Below are 24,412 nucleotides of genomic sequence, written 5' to 3'. Positions count from 1 at the left end.
TGGGGTAAAATCCCAAATAATAACGCTGGGTCTGGTGTCAAAATATTGAATGTGATCAAAGTAGAGAGAGAGTAATGTAGAAATCATCTGCCCCACAGGTAGGGGGAGGGTGTGGGATGGGGTATACTGGGGTTTTTGGTGGTGGAGAATGGGCACTGGTGAAGGTACGGGTGTTTCATTGTATGACCGAGACTTAAACCCGAAAGCTTTGTAACTGCTCTCACGGTGATTCAATAAATAAAATTATAAAAAATGAAAAAACAAAAAACAAAGCAAAAAAATAAACACGCTTTTTTAAATACGAAAAAAAGAGTAAAGCTTTAATAATAAACACATCTGGGAGAATTAAGCAATACTGAATGGGTAACGAAACTCTAAGTAAAATGAATCAGACAGATGCATGCTGCTGAATTATGTAATGGCACTGTTCTTGGTGCAAAGTTTCGAGATCTGATGTGTTCCTTATTCTTGTGGGATACTTTGGGCAGTCACATGCAGGTCCCAACAAGACAAGTACCTGCACTCTCTCTCTCTGGCTCCTAAAATTCTTTTTATCTCTGTGACAATATTAAGGGAAAAGTGTTGGTTTGAAATTGCAGTACTTTGTTTTTGGTACTTTTTTTTTTTTTGTTACTTCTCGCTCTTTTCTCAAAGATCATTCCTGGCAGTGCTCAGGGGACCACATGGGGTGCCAGGGATTGAACCCAGGTCGGCTGCATGCAAGGCAAACACCCTATCTTCAGTACTATTCCCAGTACCATTCCCCCTTCCATTTTAACCTTTTTGGGGTCACACTCAACTCTGCTAGGGCTTATGCCTGGCGTGGCTCAAGGGTTTGTATGTGGTGCCAAGAACTGAACATAGGTCAGCTGTGTACACAGCAGGTGCACTTCCTGATGTACTATCGCTATGGCCTCAGTACTTTTGTTTCTTTTAATTAAGTATACTGCAATATTATTCATAGACAACAAGATACAATAATTTGGGGGGGTATCTTTTGATGATTGTGACAAATACACAGTTGCGGAATCATTTCTTCCAGTCAACACAAAGAACATTTCCATCACTTGAGGAAAATCAACTCCATGACTTTAAACATATGACGTCTAACTGTTTTGAGAAGATACAACAATTTACCAACATGGGTTGAGAGTACCTCACTGCACTGTTTAGTTTTGTTTTGGGGTCACACAAGGCTTTACTCCTGTTTCTGTCCTCAGAGGTCACTTTTGAAGGGTTTGGGGGGACCATACCATATGGGGTGTCAGGCATCAAACCCAAGGTGGCCACAACCCCCACCCAGCTCTGCTCTCAATGCATAGTCAAGTGTTGATGTTGCTACATGTTGCATTTAATGTGTCTGTCAACTTAAACAATGGTCCATGTGTCTGTAGCCAGAGCCAGGGCAGGGGAGACAGAACAGTGGTCAGGGCGCTGGCCTTGCCTGTGGCCCACCTGGGTTCGATCCCTGGCACTCCACAGAGTCTCTTGAGCACAGCAGGAGTGATTCCTACGCAGAGATTCAGGAGTAAGCCCTGAGCTCTGCTGGGAATGGCCCCCAGACAAAAACAAGCAAGGAAACAAAAAGGCCGCGTTGCCAATGGCAGCCTGGACGCACCACAGTGGCCATCAGCCTGATTCTTTGCTACTGACCCTGACTGGTGGAAATCAAAGTGCCAGTCTGACGGGTTGTGCTGAGAATCCCTGCAGTCCACAGTACAAAGCCAGGGAAGGAATGAGGAGTTGCTACAAGCTACAGAATGGTGGAGTGTTGGGGCTGGAGCCATGTCACAGCGGGAGGGTACTCGCCTTGCACACGACACACCTGGTTCCATCCCTGACACCCCAGATGGTCCACCTAGCCCTCCAGGAGTGATCCCTGAGCACAGAGCCAGGAGCACTGCCGGGCGTGGCCCAAAAACAAAAACAAAAACACAAACAAAGGAAAAAAAGAGGCAGACCGCTGAAAACGTCAGAGCAAGACAAAGAGCCACTGGGCCGAGACTGGCCTCTGTGAACCCGCTTGAATGAACTGTCTGGGCCGGGAGGATCCTTAGACAGAAAACAGATCCCTGCTGCTGAGGGGATGGGGGATTTGCTCAAGGTGATGAAAAAAACCTAAACTTAGCTGTTGTCATTACACTCATCCACGACAGTTCTAGAAGCCACAGAATTTTATTCTTTAAAAAGAGGTGGGCTCTTAGAGTCCTGGTAACAATACTGAATGCCCTGAAAAAACACCATGACCTCTTAGCACCTGTATTGCAAACCGTAATGCATAAAAGGAAACGGAGAAAGAGAGAGAGAAAGGAAAGCGTCTCCCATAGAGGGAGGCTGGAGTTAGGCGCTAGGGGTTGAGGGATGGTGGTGGGGAACGAGAGAACATTGGAGGTGGGAAATGTACACTGGTGGAGCGGCAGATGCTGAGTTATTGTATGACTGAAACCCAATTATGAACTACTTTGTCTATCTCACAGATATCCAATTAAAAATTTTTTTAAAAAGTAATCACAATCACAAATCACAAATCATCCTGTTATTCGTCGATTGCCTCGAGCAGGCCCCAGTAACGTCTCCTTCATCCTAGCCCTGAGATTATATTCAAGGCTCTTTAGGAGAACGAGACCCATCATTGTTACTGGTATTTGGCATATTGGGCGCGCCACGGGGAGTTTGCCAGACTCTGCCCTGTGGGCAGGCTACATTCCATAGCCTGCCAGTTTGTCCAAAGTAGGAATGAGATAAAAAGTAAAAAAAAAATAAATAAAAAAATAAAAAGAGGTGGGCTGCCCAAGCATGGCCAGGAGTAATTCCTGAGTGCATGAACCAGGAGTAACCCCTGTGCATCGCTGGGTGTGACCCAAAAACAAGCAAAAAAAAAAAAAAAACGGGGTGGGCTGAAAGGTACCTGAGTCTCATCTTGGCGGCGCTGAGCCTGTACCCCTACAGTGCTCTCCCACCCCCATTGCAAACAGTGTCACTGCCGCCCACACGCCCCTCTGCCTCTCTGGAACTCGACTCACTCCCGTTCCAACTGTCCAGGGAACTTGGACACAGGGAACGAGCATGCCTTTGGCCCCACTTGGGTTGTGCTGGACAACTCACCCCACCAAGCCTGCACCCCCACGCCCCGTCCCCAGCTATCCTGCCCCACCTTGTGGATCCCTTGTTCACCTCCTTTTTCTCTTTTTAATTTAGTTATTTCTTTTTTGCTTTTTGGGTCACATCTGGCGATGTACAGGGGTTACTCCTGGCTCATGCACTCAGGAATCACTCCTGGCGGTACTCGGCGGACCATATGGGATGCCGGGAATTGAACCCGGATCGGCCGCATGCAAGGCAAACGCCCTCCCCGCTGTGCTATCACTCCAGCCCCCTTTTTTTCTTTTTTAAATTAAAAATCTCTCTCAGTGGCTTGTTTCTGTGTTTTCCCACCCTTTGTTCTTTCCACGTCACCCGCAGTCTTTCAGAACTTGTGCCTCTGGTTGGATCTCTTTCCTGTGCCCTGCCAGCGAGGCCATCTTCTAGCCCATATACCATAAAGGTAAAAAGGCCCTCCCGTTGATCGTCGATTTGCTCGAGCGGGCCCAGTAACGTCTCCATTGGAGACTTTGTTGTTACTGTGTTTGGCATATCGAATACTCTCGGTAGCTTGCCGGGCTCTCCGAGAGGGGCGGAGGAATCGAACTCGGGTCGGCCGTGTTGGCCGCTTGTAAGGCGAACGCCCTACCGCTGTGCTATCGCTCCAGTCCATATACCATCTTTCCACAAAACATCTATAAACTTCTCTTTGTCAACCCCAAAATCACTGACTTCTTGATTTGTCTCTGCAAGCATTCATTTTTTTTTTATGTTCTATTTTTCCTAATAATGAATTACTTGAGATAGGATTTCTATCCCCTTCAACTATGTACTCTTTTGTGGGGAGAGGTTTGGGCCTAACCAAATGATGCTTGCTTGGGGTTTCCCCCCGGCCTGCACACAGGTATCGCTCCTGGTACTGGGGGACCAGATGCAGCGGTGAGAATCGAACTGGGGTTGGCCACATTCAAGGCAAATGCCTAAATCCTTATACTATCTCCACTGGCCTCTTACGTATGACATTTTTTTTTTTGTTTTGGGGCCACACCCAGTGGTGGGCAGGGTTGCGCCTGGTTCTGTGCTTAGCAATCACTCCTGGCAGGGCTTCAGAGATTGAATCTAAATAGGACACGGGCAAAGCAAATAAACGCTTCAGCTTCTGTGCCGTCTCTCTGATCCCATTTATAACACTGGCCGAATAAATGCAGTTAATTAAAAAAAAAAAAAAAAAGACTCGCAGGCTCCAAGACCATTCTGTTTAGGTATTTCCAATGTCCTGGTGTGTGGCTATCAGGTTTCTCTTTGAACACAGGAAATATCCATTATTAACGGTCAGGCCGGTCTGACTTGCCAGGTCTCTGTGCTAAACTCAAAGTGATTTATGAACCTAGTGGTAGGAATTCTTTTCTTACATGCGGATGCTTTATCTATGCAGTCGTGGTCTGAGCTTAGTTACCTTGGACCGCGTTTACCTCGTGACAGGACTTCGCTGTCCTGTGGCGAGGGCTGCTCTCCTTACCTTCTTGTGTTGTGCACCGTGGTTCCTCCCAGGACCACCCTCACGCCTGGGGATGTGCGGTTCAGGTTGTAGACTGTGAGAGCCTCTTCATATGTGGCGCCACCAATCATAAACACAAGGATATCTTGGGGTCTGCAAAAATGAAGAAAGTTCATGTCAAAGAAGAGGGAAAACAGTCAAAGATTTGTGGTTTCTGGGTCGGGAGCCATAGGACAGCTGAAGGGCATCATCTGCTTTGCACATGACCCGGTTCAACCTCTGGACCCCCCTATGATCTCTCAAGCCCGGCCAAGAGGGATTCCTGAGTACAGAGTCAGGAGTAAGCCCTGAGAATCACTGGGTGTGGCCCATAAACACACACACACACACACACACACACACACACACACACACACACACAGTCAGGAGTAAGCCCTGAGAATCACTGGGTGTGGCCCATAAACACACACACACACACACACACACACACACACACAGAGATTTGTTGTACAATTTAAATTCTCTGTACAATTTAAATTTCTAGATCTTGGAGCTAGAGAAACAGCACAGAGGGTCGGGTGCATGCCTTGCACAGAGCTGACTTGGGTTTGATTCCTGGTACTCCGCAGGGTCTTCTGAGCCTGCCAGGAGTTATTCGAGTCCAGAGCCAGGGATACTCCCTGAGCACCGTCTGCTATAGCCCCGAAGCAAACATCACCACCTCCTCCCCATTTTATCTCCCTAAATCTTCCTTTTTTGATGGAGGAAGCAGAAGCAAAGCAGAACAGAATAAAAGGCTTTAAAAAGTTCTAATGATTTGAAATTGGCAGGAAACAGCACAGGAAATGCTGAATAGCGGTTTGTTCTGGTTCTGAGTGGCTGTCTTCTCATTTCTGCACTGTGAGTTTGAGAATAGCACAATGATGTTTGCCGGAGCCAAATGCAGAAATATGCTTCTTCATCCAAGAGGCTGCTCTGTAACATGTCAATGCAGCGATGATTTATGCTGGTCCCACCGGCTCCTCTCACAGACCAGCTTTGTCAAGGGCTCGGCACAGCTGCTCCTATACGAGGATGTCAAATATTTTCAAAAGCACTAGCACATTTGGGTGCCCTGAGATATGAGAACGAGAAGCATTTGATGCTTTGAGACTGAGAATAAAATGGGGGCAGGGGTGAGAGGTCCAAGGGCTGAGGTGCATGCTGGCCCCGGGTTCGATGCCTGACACTAGGCGGGCCCTGGAGCACAGCTGGGCATCGCCCCACGACAGGAAACAGAGTTGAGGGCCGCCACCGGAACAACGCAGAGAGCTCCCGGGCTCTCGCTCTTCTTCAGAACTTAGTTTCTGAATTCTTCGGTAAACCATGAGTAAGAAGCCATGTGAGAAGTTTAGATACTGGGCGGCGGGACACGGCCCAGCCACTGGCTTCACTTGAGGGGCACTGTGCATTTTACTGGGCTGCATTTTTGTTTTGTTTTGGGGTCACAACGAGTGATGCTCAGGTGTTATTCCTGAAGTCACTCCCGGTGGTGCTTGGGGGACCCTATGGGATGCTGGGGATCGAACCTGGGTTGACTATGTGGAGGCAGGTGCCCACCCCACTATGCCATCACTCCAGCCCTGGGCTTCAAGCTTATGTCTACCAGGGTCCACTTCGGAACCGACACTCCTGTGAGGTTGCTTTGTGGAGAGTAATAAAAACTGAGATACTGTACTTCAAAACTGTTCGAGTTTGCTTTGGTTTTCTTTTCGCTTGCCTCCAGTGGAAGACAAAATTACCTCGTAGGCAAGTCCTTCTGTGAAATTATTTACTAGACATCACTAAAAGCTCCGGAGCAGAGGATTCACTTTGAGGGGTGCAGCACAGAACTAAAGAGAAACATCTGGAATCAAGAGACACACAAGCCACTCTCTTTCTGTGTCCGTCTCTTTCCTAGCGCCTCTCCCAGGGTCTCTGCACTCCTGGGAACCCGGCACTGTGCCCCCTGCCAGCTGCCAGGGCTGCCTGGTGCAGGCGCTACTCAACAGTGGGCCAGACAACCTCTGGACGCTCCCTGCGAACATGGGCTCAAACACTGAGCCTTGGGGCCCCACATTTACTTGGTTCTTCCCTCCTTGGGGGCCAGGGAGGGAAACTCAGGGCCTCGTAGGTCAAGCACACACTCTACCATGGAGCTACGCTCCTGGCACAATTTACTTTTTTTTTCTCTTTGGGTCACACCCGGCGATGCACAGGGGTTACTCCTGGCTCTGCACTCAGGAATCACTCCTGGCAGTGCTCAGGGGACCATATGGTATGCTGGGACTTGAACCCGGGTCGGCCGCGTGCAAGGCACACCCTTCTCGCTGTGCTATCACTCCAGCCCCACAACTTACTTTTTAAGAGAAAGCAAATTTCGGGCTGGAGTGACAGCACAGTGGAGAGGATGCTTGTCTCCCGCACGGCTGACCTCGATGAACAACAGGATGACAGTGATAGAGTGATACTGCTGACCTCAGTTTGATTCCTGCATCCCGAACGGTCCCCCAAGCACCATCAGGAGTCAGCCCTGAGCACTGCTGGGTGTGGCCCCCAAACAAAACCAAAATGCCTTGGGTCTTTCCTAAGTCTTCCTTAGGGACGGCGGAGCCCGTAATGGGGCAGTGAGAGGAGCCGGCAGGACTCAGGAGCCCAGAGCCTCAGCAGCACGGGAGTCAAGCAGGGCTTCAAGATGATCAAACTAGAATTTTGGAAGGGTGGTTCTGGCAGCCATCTAAGAATGAAGGAGGCACTGCTCTTCAGGAAGGCGGGGGTGGGGGGGAAACGGGTGTCATAAGGCTTTTAGAAGATACGGAAGATGAGACTAAAGAAGAACTGGCTGGTGGGGGTGGGGTCGAGTGTCAAACAACAGAACAGGGTGCTCACCTTGCACAGACAACCTGGGTTCAATCCCAGCAACCCATGTGGTCCTTTAAGCCCAGCCAGGAGTGACCCCCGAGCAAGGCCAGGAGTAAGCCCCAAGTACCACTGGGTATACCCCCCCAAAAAAAAAACAGGAAGGAAATATATTCGTCGACTGCCTCGAGCAGGCCCCAGTAACGTTTCTTTCATCCTAACCCTGAGATCATATTCAAGGCTCTTTAGGAGAATGAGACCCATCATTGTTACTGGTATTTGGCATATTGGGTACGCCATGGGGAGTTTGCCAGACTCTGCCGTGTGGGCAGGCTACATTCGATAGCCTGCAAGTTTATCCAAAGTAGGAATGAGATAATAAGATGTGGGATTGGAGAAGTGGGATGGAGAAAGAATTCACACAAATTTAAAACGATGAATATTTGGTCACTGATTTTAAATACAGTGATGTGGATCACTGAAGAACCCAGGATATCTTCGTTTTGGAGACCACACCTGGCAGTGCTCAGAACTTACTCCTGGCTCTGTGCTCAGAGATCACTCTTGGTGGACTCAGGGGACTATACTGGGTTCCGGGGATCGAACCCAGGTCGGCTGTGTGCCAGGTCAGCGCCCTCCCCGCTGTCCTACTGCTCCAGCTCCACGAGGAGTTTGGGTGACAAGGCACAGCTATTGAAAAGCAGGCTGGACTGCTGGACTGAAGTCCGACAAACACACGTCATGCCTGAGACCCCCGGGATTGGGGAAGAGGCTCTGAACGGGGGCAGTGCCTGAAGCCATGGGGATAAACTGATTTCCCTGGGGGCTCACGCAGGAGAGGAGAGCCACAACCAGATGCTGGGGCTCCCTGACACCCACCCAGGAGACGAGCAAGGCACCAAGTCAGCAAGAGCAGCAGAGAAGGAGAATGACAGCAAAGTGGACAGAAGAAGGTGACAGAGACACAGGATTTCAGGGACTCCAGGGACACAGTGTTCTGGGACTCGGAGGTGGGAAATGCCACCGCCATGCAGACTGCAGAAGCCGCTGCGATATTCTTGCAAGACTGTGTGGAAGGAGTCAGGGCATGTGAAAGGAGACGTGGAGCTGGCAGGAGGCTTCTGGGAAAGGCGGGCGTGAGGGAGAAAGGGAGCCAGAGCCGCGTTCGACCCTGGAGAGTCTATGGGGCCAGAGTGAAAATTCTGGAAATGGGGTGGGGGCATGGCACAAGCCTGGGGCGGGGCGGGGAGAGAGCATCTGTTAGGGCAGGGCGTGGAGGAGGGAAACAAAGGCATAGGAAGGAAACAAGTTCAGAATCAGAAAAGGCTGGGAAACACTGGATCGGCCCCCCAGGCTTCAAACTCACTGAACAGGAGGAATTTCAGTATTTTATTCATTTAATACTGAATTTCAGCAATTCCTACCAAAAAAAAAGCAGTCAATGGGGGCTGGAGCGATAGCACAGCAGGTAGGGCGTTTGCCTTGCATGCAGTCAACATGGTAGACACAGGTTCGATTCCCAGCACCCCATATGGTCCCCTGAGCACCGCCAGGAGCGATTCCTGAGTACATGAGCCAGGAGTAACCCCTGAGCATCGCCGGGTGTGACCCAAAAAGCAAAAAAAAAAAAAAAGGCAGTCAAAGGAAAAGCTGAAAATAAAGGAAATATGAAAATTATGAACAGAGAAAGGCTTCAGAAGAAATGGCAGGAGTCTGAAGTGCGAGGGCTGGCAGTCTCGTTCCAAACAGAAATAAGCACGCATTTTCCTTATGGCCGAGCTCTATCCCGCTGTGCAGACAGGACGTTTCTTCAGGCTGGGATCTACAATTGGACACTCGGGTGGTTTCCAGATGCTGGCCACTGCGGACAGTGCCGCAAGGAACATGGAGCTGAAAATGTCTTCTGTCCATTTTGCTTTTGGGCCCGTGGGGTGTATTCTGAGAAGGGGGGTGGCTGGGCCAAATGGAAGCTCCATTCTGAGATTTTTTTAAAGTCCGTATTGTTTTCCAGCATCAGTACTACAAACCACATGGCAAAAGTTTCAACAACAAAAAGGGCACCTCGTAGAAGTGGATTGGTGGAGGTCAGAGGTGCCGCCAGGCCCCACTCCAGGCTGGCTCTCCTGTCCAGGAACCCTGGAAGGGGGTGGGTGGAGCTCTAGCAGCTGAAAACTCCAGTGCCCAATCTCTGCCCTGCACACGGCCTCCACAGGCTTGGACGAGACTCATCCATGAGTGAGTCTGTTGAAAAACTCAGGTACGCAGGTTTTGTGACTGAAATCTCCATGCTCCCATGGAGTCAGGGATGGGCGACCTCCCCCACCCCCCTGTTTTTCTGGGAGCCTGGCAGTCAAGCCCATGAACTGCCTCTGGTGCCATAGAAGTCCATTAGCGGCCATGATTCAGAAAGTCATAAATAAATTTTGAAATAGATCAGTGAGCTGCAGAGATGCTTCCAGATTCCAAAGTCATCATCCAGTTAAAAATTTAACCGCAAAAAAAAAAAAAATTAACGGCAAGAAGAGAGTACCAAATGAAGGGTGTTGTGAGGACCCTCCCAGGGTGGGAGAAGCATGCTAAAAGTAGTCGACAGACCAAACATGATTGCCACTCAAAGCCTCTCTTGCAAAACACAGTACCCAAAAGAAGAGAGAGAGAACAAGGGGGAATACCCTGCCACAGAGGCAGGATGGGGGGGGGGAATGAGGGGTGGGGGGAGATGCTGGGACCCGTGGTGATGGATGACGGGCACTGGTGGAGGGATGGGCACTTGATCATTGTATAACTGAAACCCAAGCACAAAATTTGTAAGCCTATAACTGTACCTCATGGTATTTCACTAATAAAGAAAGAAAAAAAAATAAATTAAAAAAAATTAAGAAAAATAAATAAACATCATTTAGAAGCAAAAAAAAAAAATTAACGGCAGCTGTGTCGCCCCCTCAACATTTTAGAATTCCTGGAGTGTGCGGTTGCCTTTGTAGCACTCTGCAACACTGATATACCAGGAGTAGCACATCACACTGGGTGGGACGTAAAGCAGAAGGCAACCAATCTCGATTAAGAAAATACCAACACACCAGGCTTAACCTGTAGCATGTTAGTGGTCTCTGATACTAGAGTTTCGTGGCTCTAGGGTGGGATACAACAATCTTCACATACTTTTTTTTTTTTTTTTTTGCTTCTTGGGTCATACTCAGCGATGTTCAGGGGTTACTCCTGGCTCTGCACTCAGGAATTACTTCTGGTGGAGTTTGGGGGACCACCTGGGATGCCAGGGATTGAACCCGTGTCAGCCACATGAAAGGCAGACGCCCTACCTGCGGTGCTATCACTCCAGCCCCATACTCTTTTTTTTTTTTTAAAGAAAATCTTTTTTGACCATTTTTAGCAAATTAACTATAACCAGCAATACAAAATAAGACATTTATGGCCTGCTATTGGGGCAGGTTTGGGTGGTGGTTGGGAAAATAGGAAATGATGGTGATGGGAAGGTGCTGGAATATTGAATGCAATAAATCACAGTGAACAATTTTATAAAAGTGAAAATTAAATTAAAAAAAGAGAAGCGGACTGGTGGGTGGTAGGCAAATGGGGGTAGGGAGGTATTGGTGGACTGGTGGTAGGCAAATGGGGGTAGGGAGGTATTGGTGGACTGGTGGACTGGACACTGGTAAAGGGGTCAGTGTTGAAACATTGCATGCCTGAAACCCAAGCCTGAATCACTGATTTCACGGTGGAAAAAAATGAGGCTTTTTCATCAGCGTGAAGGAAGGACAGAAAGGGGAAGTCTATGGAAATGAGCATCTGAGTAGGGAGGAAAGACATCGGTGGTGTGGGGAAGACATCCTTCCTCTGCGAAAGAGGAAGTGCTGGCGCGGGCAGTGAGCTTAGTGGAGAGAGCTGGGCGGCGGGGGCTGGGTGGAGGGAACGCATCAGGCCGTCACAGATCTCACGGTCCTTAGAAAATGGGCAGGGCCTTAAGAACGTGCCAGCTGGGGAGAGGGTCCAAAGGGTATGGCATACACGGTGCCTGCACCCGGGGTGCATCCCAGCACTGCACGGGTCCTGCAGGGACCAGCTCCTGCGCATGGATAGGGCAAACACACACACACACACACACACACACACACACACACACACACACACACACTGGGTGTGGCCACTTAACTGTTCAAACATGAGCCATCAAGGAGACAGGAAATAACACCGATAGTTCGATCCATGTGTGACAACAATGGAAAACTGAAGACAAACACGAACAAAATAGGCCAACAGGGCTGTAGTGTGGTCTGGGAAAATGATCCCCCATGAGGCCCTGTGTGTGCCCTCTGGTGCGTGTGGCGGGGGCAGGGGAGGGGGACAGCTAGGAGCCACGCAGTGGCTGTTGCCCTTCACGGGTCACACAGAGACAATCTCAGAGAAAAAAGGGAAGTACGGCCCCCCCCCCCCCCCCCCCCCACCTCCCGATGTTAGGACTTTGTCCTAACGGTCCCGATGTCCTAAGTCCATTTAGGAAGCAGCTGGGCAGACCCGAGGAGGGTCATCGTGGAAGAGCAGCCCCTGGCCCGCCACCTGCCCCAGAGGACATGCGTCTCTCCTGGAAAGGGTCTGGGCAGGCCCTGGCACTGCAGAGACTGTGAGCTGGCAGCCTGCTAATTCTGGGGTGCCAGAGTATTTCTGTGCGACTGGAGAAGGAAGAAAACGTCAAGGATGGGAAGCGTGGGTGTAGGTTAATGAACGTAAGGACAAAGCCAAGATGCAGGAGGAGGCGACGGAGCCGCCTGTCTGACGGGTGACTCCTCGGAAGTGGGAACAGAAACATTGGTAAATGTTTGCCTCCTCCGCCTCCTCCACTCACCTGAGCACCTTTGAGGAGGAACATGCCTGAAAAAAACGGGACGAATCTCTGACATATTCCCTGGTGGCTGGGCGGGGGACACAGGTCAGCTCTCCGTGGCATCTGCCTGCACTGTCACTCAGCATCCACTGAAGAGCAATAATCAGTGCAGACAGCAAACGTCCGGCAGCGACCAGCTCCTGCCCACAGGGATGCACGAGGACACGCAGGAGCCAGCCGACGCGTGTCTTATGTGTCAGGGAGAAAAATCCACGTACAGTATTTCTGGAAATGATTCTACTAAGTGGAGAAACGAGAGCTTTGCAGACACATTATTTTGTCTACTTGTGGGCCTCTAGAGTTGGGGTTAAAAGACATCTTTTCCCCTGCTTTTGTTTTATTTGTTGTTTGGGGGCTACACCTGGCTCTGAGCTCAGGACTAGCCTTGGAAGTGTTCACGGAACTGTGTGTGGTGAAGAGACAAAAGCCCGTTTGGTAGGAAGTGAAGACGTACAGTGACACCCGCACTCTCTGGCCACAAATTAAAATTTCTTGATACACTTTTTTCTTTTTGGGTCACACCCGGCGATGCACAGGGGTTACTCCTGGCTCATGCACTCAGGAGTTACTCCCAGCGGTGCTCAGGGGACCATATGGGATGCTGGGAATTGAACCCGGGTCGGCTGTGTGCAAGGCAAACACCCTACCCGCTGTGCTATTGCTCCAGCCCCGATTTCTTGATACACTTACAGAAGCTAAAGATTGCTTTTTTTTTTTTTGGTTTTGGTGCGTGGGTTTTGGGGTTTTTTTTTGGGGGGGGGGGCAGGAATGCATTCGGTGGTGCTCAGGAGTTATTTCTGGCTCTGTGCTCAGGAATTACTCTTGGTGGGCTTGGGGGTGCTGGGATCGAAGAGGACCAGCAGTGTGCAAGATAAATGCCCTACGTGTTGTACTGGCCCTCTGGCCCCAAACGCTAGCCAGCGTACGCGCACACTCGGTGGGAAGGGAGGACGGTGAGGTAGGGCTGCTGCTCTCACAGGCCCCGGCTCGGGTTCTGCTGCCCCGACTAGGGTTTCCCTCCTGACAGCTGAGTCTGAGCGCAGGACCCGTCAGCTCCATTTTCTCACCAAAATGTTTAAGATGTTTTATCGGAGACAAGACACAGTTCCCGAATGAGAAAAAATTAGCTTGGCAAAAAGAGTACAGGCACCAGGAGAGACACTGTGGGAAAAAGCCCAATTCCAGAGATGCGGGGGGGGGCGTGCACTGCCCAGGTTGAACCCAGGCCCCCATGTGCAAAGCTAGTACACTGGCTCTTCCAACTGTCTTCCGGTCTGCAGTCAACAACTTTTAGGAAGTCTTAGACCTTGGGGCCAGAGCAAGAGCACGGTTGGGAGGGCACTTGCCTTTAACACAGCCAACCTGGGTGTGATCCACAGCACCCGATGTGGTCTCTGAGCCCAGCCAGGAGTGCAGACGCAGGGGTGCAGAGCCAGGATAAAACCCTGAGCATCAGTGGGTGTGACCCCAAAACAAAAAAACAAAAAAATAAAAGTCTTTTACCTCACCCATGAAGAATTATGCTATCGAGAAACAAAGAATACACAGTACTGCCCGGTAACTTAGGTTTCGGACCTCTTTCTTTCTCACTTACTAGTAAAATATTTCCATGGAAGTCCTTGTCTTTGTGTATTTATCAAAGAATACCTCTGTGGAAAAATTTTAAAGCAGCTTTGTTGGGCCCTGAGTAAGGAGGGCACTTGTCTTGCATGCATCTCTGATCCCGGTTTGATCCCCAGCACCACATGGGGTGCTCTGAGCCCTCCAGGAGGGATCCCTGAGCACAGACCCAGGAGTAAGTACTAAGCATCAGTGGGTGTGGCCCCCAAAACTTTTGATTTTTCAAAAAAATAAAAAAATTTAAAGAGAGAGACTGGAGCCATAGGACAGTTGGTTGCCTTGCAAGCAACCAGCCTGGGTTCAATCCTGGCACCCAATATTGTCCCCTGAGCACCACCATGAGTAATTCCTCAGTGCAGAGCCAGGAGCATTGCTGGGTGTGACCCCAAAACAAAACAAATTTTAAAAGGAAAGTAGCTATTTGGGCTGGAGCAATAGCACAGCGGTAGGGCGTTTGCCTTGCATGCAGCCAACATGGCCGACTCGAGTTCGATTCCTCTGCCCCTCTTGGAGAGCCCGGCAAGCTACTGAGAGTATCTCGAACGCACAGCAGAGCCTGGCAAGCTCCCCGTGACGTATTCGATATGCCAAACACAGTAACAACAAGTCTCAAAAATGGAGACGTTACCGGGCCTGCTCGAGCAAATCGATGAACAACGGGAGGACAGTGACAGTGACAGTGACAAAGTAGCTGTTTAATTAGGCCTCTTCAAGTTCTTCACTCTTCATTTCGGCCAATACCAGAGATGGTGTGTCCCCACTTTCCCTCCCCAGTCCCCCCCATACCTCTCTGCTTCTTCCAATAAAAACTTCTATTTTTTAATTTGTTTTTTGTGTCACACCCAGAGGTGCTCAGTTCTTACTCCTGGCTCTGCACTCAAGGGATCACTCCTGGCAGGCTCAGGGGACCATACGGGATGCTGGGGACCAAACCCAGACTGGCCATATGCAAGGCAAGAGCCCTCCCCACTGTTCTATTGCTCTGGTCCCATCTCTAGTTTATTAGAAGCTAACCCTAACCCTAACCCACCACCTGGCCCCCTGGCGCCGTGTAATCCCATCAGCGGCCAAGACTCAGAGATTATAAAATCCAGATCCTGGAACTGCGCGGCTGCATTTGTGGCCGCGCGACATCTTATCAGAACTTTTTTTTTTTATGACATCTTATAGTCTCAATCCTACTTTGGACAAACTTGCAGGCTATCGAATGTAGCCTGCCCACAGGGCAGAGTCTGGCAAACTCCCCGTGGCATACCAAATATGCCAAATACCAGTAACAAGGATGGGTCTCATTCTCCTAAAGAGCCTTAAATATAATCTCAGGGCTAGGATGAAAGAGACGTTACTGGGGCCTGCTTGAGGCAATCGACGGATAACAGGATGATGAAATGAAATGAAATGGAATACGGCTGACCTCCTTTCCTGGTCATTTTCTTACTCCCTGGAGACTTTAGCTCGGTGTACTGTCCCCTCCTCCTACCTGCTCTGTCAGGATTTTCTAGACTTTGATGCTAATGTGGATCATTGAGGGATCATCTCATTCTCCTCGCCCAGACCATTAGCATCCAGGATTCTAACAGAAGCTTCTCATGACCGTATCTCCACCACTCAGAAAATCTTGAATTAAAGGTCTCTTCTTCCAATAACCCCCATTTCTAGGTGAACTTACGGCAAAACCCAACCGCGATAATCCCGGGAGCTCGAGAGCCTGCCTCCCCCATCCCTACCTGCCTCTAACCTGACTATCCAATATCCTTTCTCTGCCAGCTTCTGCTTTACAGCAGCTGAAAGTTCCTGGAGAAAAATCACACAGCCAGGTGCATGGGCTAGATTTGATTTTGTTTCTTTTTGGTTTGGGGCCAGACCAAGGGATGCCCAGGGTTTCCTCCAGGCTCTGCTCTCAGCAGTCACTCTGGGCAGTGCCCGGAGAACTCTAAGTGGTGCCCAGATCCAACAGGGGTTTGTGAGGCTGGAGAGACAGGACATGAGCATGGCTTTTGCCTTGAATGCACCAAGTTGGGTTGGATTCCTGGAACCCCATCTGGTTCCCTGAGCCTTCCAGGAGTGACCCCTAAGTGCAGAATCAGGAGTAAGCCCTGAGCACTGCTGGGAGGGGCGTCCCCCCCCCAAAAAAAAACCTAAACAAACAGGGGTTGACCATATGCAAGATCATAATCCCATACTATCTCTCTGGCCCCAGCTTTCAATTTTTATTTTTGCATTTTTGCAGTGCCAGGAAAAAAACCGAGAGTCTCACGCAAGCAAGTACTCTGTGGCTAAGATATATGCCCCGAGCTACCTAAGATCTTCTTAAAAAGGTGAGTCTTCTGTTTGTTACCAATTACAGGGTTTTGGTTTTATTTTTTCAGTAGGGGATAAAGTGAAAAAAATATACTTCGTAGGTGAAAAATCATCTATGAACTACAAGACACTGTTCTCCTTTCAGATATCCCTTATATTTGTACAACATTCTGCTGAGTGTCTTAGATTACAATTAGCTAAAATAATGAAAGCCTTATCGATGATAACAATTCTCACATCAATTTAATCAACAGGATTCAGTTACATATATCAGACTAAAGCATGTGGCCCTAATGGAAAAAAAATTAAAGAATATAATTTACCAATATCTCGAATGTTTGCATGTTAAAAGTGTCAGGGTCGCCTAGATAAAGTGTTTTAGAACTTTTTTTTTTTAAAGTTACTACCAAAATACTAGATGAAAAGGAACCCTAAATGGTTTCCTTCAATTCATCGCCCTCAAGTTCAGCTTCTCTCCTGCGTAACAAATGGCCTTTGCTAATTAGATCTCAGGTTGTGAGCTGGCCACACTTGACAAAGTCCAGCCCTAACCCAAAATAGTAACAACCTGCTCTCCACAGCAGGCCAGTAGCTGAGCTATTTTTGGCTCAATATTTAAATCCCAAATGCCAGACGCCCTGGGACAGAACCTTAAATGGCTAAGTATCTGATACCGAAGGACTAGCTTCAAGTATCAGAGATGCTCCGAAACTCCTGTTTCCTTTACCCCAAAAGGAATTTTTTGGGGGGCCAGCCCAACAGTAAGGCGGGGAAGGCGCTTGCCTTGCACAAACAGGCGGGGGTTGGATCTCTGGCATCCCATGTGGTCCCTGAGCCCCACTACGCATGATTCCTGAGGGCAGAGACGTGACGAAGCTGAGCACTGCTGGGTATGACCCAAAACACAACAACAAAGCAGAAATTACGCTCTGGGGGCCTTTGGGGATGACCCCGCCTGGCCAGTATGAATCCTGACTTTGGTGCTGCCTATGTGTATGGGTGCGGTCCCTGAGCTACACCGGAAGGGACCCTAAAGGGACTGCCCAGGGGCCAGTGCTGCTGGAGGTGCCATAGGCCTGGGGCCTGCTGGGTGCCCCCTAGAGAGCACAGACTGAGAAGGTGCCAATCACCTCACTAAAAGGATGTGGGGCCCCACAAGGTGCCACTGCCCAGTGCCCCCCCACACCCCACCACCACCACCAACGGGGATGGGGGCTGGGAGAGGAAGGAGATTTTAGGAAAAGCTCTGGGCTTCTGTGTAATTTGATGCATGGAAAACTTGCAGCGTCTGAGCGCAGAATGAGAGGGCTCCGCTCCCAGGCCCCGAAGCCTCACAGCCGTGGTGCTCCAGGGTCACCACGCGTCCCAGAGCTCACCTGTCTCTGAGGGTGCTGGGGCCCAGGTAGGGATACAGGCTCTCCTTCAGCTTCCCTTTGATGAGCTGGTCCAGGGTCTCATGCAGGAGAGGCTGGTGCTGGGTATAGACGTTTTCTACTCCCTAAGAAGGGGGAAATAATTCCAAAGTCATCTGCGGGAAATCTGCAATGCAACACTCGGGCTTAAAAGGTCCACTTCACAGGCCTTTTGTGGGCTCAATTCAAATACAAACTTTAAGGGGGAATTTATTTTATTTTACTATTATTTTTACTGGTGCCCACTCGAGCAAACCGATGAACAGCGGGAGGACAGTGCTACAGTGCTATTACTTTTTGCAGCATCAGGGATCAAACCCAGGAGTCATGTACTGAGGGATATCTTCACTGTTGAGCCCTGTGCCCATCCTAAGAGAATTTTAATTAAATAATTAAAACAGTTATTTTTAGGGACGGGAAAGAGAGCGCAGAGGAGAAGGTGTATATCCTATACACGGTCACCTAGGTTCAACCCCTGAGCACAAAGCCAGGAGTGAGCCCCGAGCACAGAGCCAGGAATGAGCCCCAAGCACAGAGACAGGACTGAGCCCCGAGCACAGAGCCAGAGGTGAGCCCTGAGCAGAGACAGAAGACCTGGCCCAGGTGTGGGCCAAACACAAACAAAAAAATCTTTCATCAACTAGAAATGTACCAAACTCTGAAAAACACTCTAATTAAAGAATAGCTATTATAAAGGATTTTCATTCATGGAATCACTTAAATTCCTTCTGTTTCTCGCAGTCTTTTATGAAAATGATAAATGACAGGAAGGAAAAATACAAGGAAAGGACCAGGTAGAAAAGGAGGCCGAAACACTCAGAAAAACGGGAATAATTCAGGGAAAATAAGAAAGGCTAGAAGATTAAAACTAAGTAGTTTTTTTTTTTTTGATTGTTGTTGTTTAGACATAAAGATCTTATAGTTTGGTTTCTCTGTATTTCCTTCAAGAAAAATGACCTAACAAAACTTAGATTTCATTTATTTATTTGTTTTGAGGTTAGACTCTGCAGTGCTTAGGGCTTATTCCTGGTGGTGCTCGGGGGACCATGTGGGGTGCTGGGGACCGAACCCAGGTCAGCCACGCGCAAGACAAGCACTCTCTCCTGTTGGACTATTTTTCTGACCCCACAAAGCCTGTGTTTTAAGCAAATGCAAAACAGCTATGACAAACAGAACTGTCTGCTTTTGGGCTCCTGAGTGTCTCCTGGAAACAGCCCGTCATTCCCTGCTCTGTGACTGGGAACAGAAAGGCCTCAGAGAAGTGACACCCACATCTGAGGGTATCAGTGGTACCCTGATACCACTTCCAGGGGTAGCAGCTGTAAGAGACTGAGGGGACACAAGCCACTGTCCCCAGCTCCTGCACTGGCCCAGCCCCCGGGCAGGGCTACCGTCTGGAGGCTCAGGGGGATGTCGTCGTTGTACCTTCAGTCCCTTGAGGAACTGCTTGGTGATAGACACGGCGTCCTTAGGGCTGAAGAGGTCGCTTCCTCGGACCCGCTTGCCGCCGTACTCAATGACCGCAGACACGAGCTGCCAGAAGGGGACAAAGAAAGAAGACCCCCTCTTACTGCCGGGGCCAGGGGACTCAGCTCACAAGCAGACCCCGTGGTAGGGAAGCCAGACTGCAGCCCGGCTGGCCCCTGGACCCCGTCACCTTGCGGTACTTGTCGGAGACGCCACGGTTTCTGAGGTCCATCATCAGCCCAGGCAGGCAGCTGCCACTGTGCCGCTCGTAGTGGAGAGCATAAAGCATCACTAAGCGTGCGGCGTCCAGCTCCGACACCTTCGGGTTCAGCAAGAGCCTCTTTATGTTCTGAGGACAGAGAAAGTGGACACTTGACCTGCTTCCCTTGAGTGATGTGGAGGAACTGGGCTTTCACAACAAGTACTATTTTGCTGTTTTTAATTTGGGGGCCACACTCAGTGATGCTCAGGGGTTACTCCTGGCTCTGTGCTCAGGGATCACTCCTGGCAGTGCTAAGAGGACCACAGAGGATGCTGCGGATGGGACCTGGGTCGGCTGTGTGCAAGGCAAATGCCCTCGCCGCTGCGCTGTCGATATGGGCTTCCAGAAGTATCTTTCTCTGAGGCATTCCTAGCTCCTGAGGCAGAATCCTGCCAGCATCACACTGAGGGCTAGCTGGCTTCGAGATCATCTCCCCCCACGTTTCTACGAGGAGCATGGAAAGAGGGAACTTTGCCAACGTGTCCATTGTAAAATGAATGATATTCCTACCGAACTGTTTTCTGCGGGCAGCCCCCGAACGCCGTCAGGTTCCCAGGTTCCCAGACAAAAAGAAAACAAAACCCCAAACTCCAAAGTTCAAAAACACCAAACAGCAGCATTTTCTGCGAGCTGCCGCCGGGGCTCCGAGAGGCTCCTGACTTTCCATCTGTGAAGCCTGAAGTTAGGAAACAGCAGGTACAAACGGAAAGGGAGCAGAAAAACCCCTCTGGGTGAGAGAGCAGAAGGAAGGCGCTGCTACCCCCATGGCGTATTCGTTTGATCAAACTCTGTCTAGGAGAAGCAAACATTTCCAAGACCCTTTTTCCAGACAAATGAAATGGGTGCCGAGAATACAGGTCTGAAGACTGAGCCTACTTCTAGACCAGTGAAGACTTTAACTGTGGTAATAATTTTATTCAGGTTGTTATTACCTTTTTGGGGGTGCGTGTGGTGGTGGTGAGTCTGTTCGGGCCTCAACTGGCAGAGCTCGGGGGCAGCTTCTGGTCTAGTGCTCGGGGATATTCCTGCTGCTGCTCAGGGGCCTGGGAGTTGCTGGGAATCCAACCCAGAGCCTCACGCACGAGGGGCCGGTGCTGGCCCACTGAGTCACAGCCCCACCTACTACTGTTTTTCGTGTTATGATTAACACGCTCTATATAGATTTCTTTTTTCTAGTCTTTTAGTTATTTAGATTTAAAGTGTTCTATTTTAAATTATTTTTTAGTTTTGGGGCCACACAGTGACTACTCCTACTCTGCACTCAGGGATCACTCCTGGTGGAGCACAGAACAATATGGGATGCCGGGGATCAAATCCGACGGGCTGCGTACAAGGGAAGTGTCTTCACCTGAAGGTGGTCTACCTTTTTTTTTTTTTAGTGTAGGAGTACTGCTATTTATTCAGGCACTGATTAAAGGTAAAGGTAAAGGCCCTCCCGTTGATCATCGATTTGCTCGAGCGGGCCCGGTAACGTCTCCATTGGAGACTTTGTTGTTACTGTGTCTGGCATATCGAATACGTCACGGGGAGCTTGCCAGGCTCTGCCGTGCGGGCACTGATTAGGCTGATTGAATTGTGCATGAACTCCAGCTTACGGTTTTTGAAGGTGGTCTACTTTTATCTAACTTTCCTCTTTTTCTCTAGTCCATGGCTTGGCAGAATGTCCCAAAAGACATGAAGGCAAACACACGTACGCAAAACTCAGAGCCAGATAGATGGCACAAGGATTAACATGGTAGAGGGCAACCTGGTTTGAATCCCAGCACCCCATCTGATCCCCAGAGGACTGTCAGGAGTCACTCTGAGCACAGAGCCAGGAAAAGCCCCTGAGAACTGCTGAATGAGAACCCAGCTCAGACTCGAACCCCAGTTGGCTATGTGCCAGGTAAGCTGTGTGTAATGCAAGTGTCCCCTGTTGCTTTTTTTTTTTTCTTTTTAGGTCACACCCAGAAATGCTCTGGGGTTACTCCTGGCTCTGCACTCAGGAATCACTCCGGTGCTTGGGGGACCATATGGGATGCTGTGGATTGAACCTGGGTCAGCCACGTGCACGGCAAATGCCCTATTCACTGTACTATAGCTCTGGTCCCTGAAACCAAGTTTTTGTTGTTGTTGTTTTTGCTTTTTGGGTCACACCCGGAGCTGCACAGGGGTCACTCCTGGCTCATGCACTCAGGAATTACTCCTGGCAGTGCTTGGGGGACCAGATGGGATGCTGGGGATCGAACCCGGGTTGGCCGTGTGCAAGGTAAACACCCCACCCGCTGTGCTATTGCTCCAGCCACAGCCCCCCTTGCTTTTTAATCAAATGAATCATAAATGTCTTTTTGCCATTTAAGTAAATGAATCATAAATGAATCATAGCTGGCCTGGGGACAGTCCTTGGCTGTGACATGAACCCGCAGCGTCTACTTCTTTGCGAATGACCTTCGCCTACACTTTGACCCTTGATTGTTTTTCTATTTCTGCTCCTTGAGATTCATGGGTGCGCTGGGATTCAGTGTCCCCGGCTGGCTTGACTCAGACTTGACTCAGATCTGACTCAAGGTCACTTGGAAAGGACTCTGCTGACTGAGCCCTGAGAACCTCAGCCAGACTCTGGCAGTGGCAAGCTCGGCCCCTCAGGAGAGCCTGAGTGAGCGCCTGCTTCTCTCTGGACTCTAGACGTCCTCAGGGAAACAGCCTTATCTGTCAGCCTGCATGCCACGTTACCTTCTGACTTCATTTTGAACCATTCCCCTCATGGAAACCTGAATCAGTATCTGAGAATTTCAGGGTAACAGAAGAGGAGAAAAAGGATCTGGGAGACGTTATTTTTTCTTTAAAAAAAAATTTTTTTTTTTTTTAATGTTTTGGCTTTTTTGGTCACACCAGCGATGCTCGGCGTTTATTCTTGGCTCTGCACTCCGGAATTCCTCAGCCAGGAATCACTCGTGGAGCTGCTCAGGGGACCATATGGAATGCCTGGGATCAAACCCTGATTGGCCACTTGCAAGGCAAACGCCCTCCTCACTGTACTATCGCTGCAGCCCCGGATCTGGAAGACTTTCATCCTGGCTCTGTGCTCAGGGGTCACTCCTGGAGGTGCTCAGGGGACCATATATGGTGTTGGGGATTGAACCTGGGTCAGAGGCATGCAAAGTCAGCACTTTACATACAATACCGTCTCTCCAGCCCAAGTACAGTTGTTTTTGTTTTTTTTTTACTGATAAAATGGCTGAGTCCTTTTCACATCCAAATTGTCAAAGGTCCAAGGGCTTAGGCATAACTCATGTCCAAGCTTCAAACAGAAGCCTCCTCTGAGAGGAGAGAGCAAAAGAGCTCTGAGCAAGGCCGGACACCTGAGAGACTTGTTCTTTCTCCCAGGGAAGATGCACTGAGAAGACAACAGGAGGGATGAGGGTTTTTTATTGAGGAGAGATATTCTTCTTTGTGGTACAGAAAAGCCAAGTGAGTCTTTTCTGGGCCTATTAGTATAGTACTACACTGCAATTAAATTCCTTCTGAGCCAAACTTTTATTAGTCTTTAGGATAAACTATCAGAAGTGGCCGTTAGAAATATTAAGTTTTAGCAATAAATGAGCTTTTCTCCCTAACAATGGCCTAGTTACCATTCAAAAAAAAGCAAACTGCATCTCTACTCAAAAATTTCGATTCATTACTCTCTGATCTAAGGTCGAGCTGAGGAATGCTGTGACCCATCTAGGGGTCAGGCCGCTGACATCCGAGCGTTAATGAAACAAAATCCCCTTTATTAGACTACTTAAAACATGTCACCAAAGAGATTCTTTATAATAGGAAAGTCCAAATCAACGACTGAGAGTAAAAGTGTAATGGTTTTACTACAGGCAAGAAAATCTTCAAGGGATAATTAAAAAGATATATATGACAAATGAAGGTAATAGTTTCAAACTGTATATTTATTTAGTTAGAGCAAGGAGCAAGCCCTGAGTACCGCTGGGTATGGCCCCCCAAAATAAATAAAAAACCAGGGGCTGGAGCGATAGCACAGCAGGTAGGGCGTTTGCCTTGCACGCAGCCAACCCAGGTTCGAATCCCAGCATCCCATATGGTCCCCTGAGCACCGCCGGGAGTAATTCCTGAGTGCAGAGCCAGGAGTAACCCCTGAGCATCGCCGGGCGTGACCCAAAAAGCAAAAAAAATGAAAAGGGATCATTTAATGAGGAACTTGGCCTTACTAGAGCAATCAAAGGTGAAGGAGGACCTTTCTTTGTCTGTACCATAGAGCAAAAAAATCAGACTTCTAGGATGAGAACCCACGTTTGCCTAGGGCTTCTCTGTCACGTGTGAAGCTGCTGACATCTCTCCCTGAGTCCTCCTAACAATCTAAAAGTTTGAAATGCTGATTCTGAAGTCTTGGGCTGAGTAAGCACTGTCCCTAAGAGAAACTTGGTTTGAGGAGATGGGCACGAGCCACGAGCCTTGCCTCGGACTCTGCTGCTGTTTCCATTATACTTTTTTTTTTTTTTTTGCTTTTTGGGTCACACCTGGCAGTGCACAGGGGTTACTACTGGCTCTGCACTCAGGAGTTACTCCTGGCGGTGCTCAGGGGACCATATGGGACGCTGGGAATCGAACCCGGGTCGGCCGCGTGCAAGGCAAACGCCCTACCCGATCTGCTATCACTCCAGCCCCCATTATACTGTTTTTGCTTTGCTGTATAAAGTCAAGTAAAACTGCAGCAGGGAAAGGGGAGAGACTCTGCTTTAGAATACAGGGTCTTATTAATAGGAAATGTGCTTCTTGACTTAGAATGGCTTCCTGGGGGCCAGAGAGAGGTACAGTGGTAAAGCCACTTGCCTTGCACGCACCGGACCCAGGTTCAATCGCCAGCACCATTTACAGTTCCCCAAACTCTGCCAGGAGTGAACCGTGTGCACAGCGTCAGGAGTGAGCCCTGAGCACTGCTGGGTGTGACCCAACAAACAAGAAACAAAAAATACAAAGAAAGAAAACGGCATATTCCCCCAAAT

At 49.3% G+C, this 24,412-nt stretch overlaps 1 protein-coding gene across 1 annotated transcript in view; it reads right to left on the bottom strand.

Moving 5' to 3' along the window:
• VPS45 (vacuolar protein sorting 45 homolog) overlaps positions 1-24,412 on the bottom strand; it is a 73,013-nt gene that overhangs the window by 22,211 nt on the left and 26,390 nt on the right. Inside the window, exons 11-14 of the mRNA XM_056137787.1 lie at positions 19,347-19,505; positions 19,115-19,222; positions 17,654-17,775; positions 4,601-4,732 (exon numbers count right to left, since the gene is read on the bottom strand). Coding sequence (XP_055993762.1) covers positions 4,601-4,732; positions 17,654-17,775; positions 19,115-19,222; positions 19,347-19,505 — 521 coding nt within the window. The remainder of the gene's footprint in view (positions 1-4,600; positions 4,733-17,653; positions 17,776-19,114; positions 19,223-19,346; positions 19,506-24,412) is intronic.

Source organism: Sorex fumeus, unplaced genomic scaffold (assembly GCF_029834395.1).
Source record: "Sorex fumeus unplaced genomic scaffold, SorFum_2.1 ptg000001l, whole genome shotgun sequence".
Lineage (NCBI taxonomy): Eukaryota > Metazoa > Chordata > Mammalia > Eulipotyphla > Soricidae > Sorex > Sorex fumeus.
Note: the sequence above shows the minus strand (reverse complement) of the source record. Positions and strands in the feature narration are given on the sequence as shown.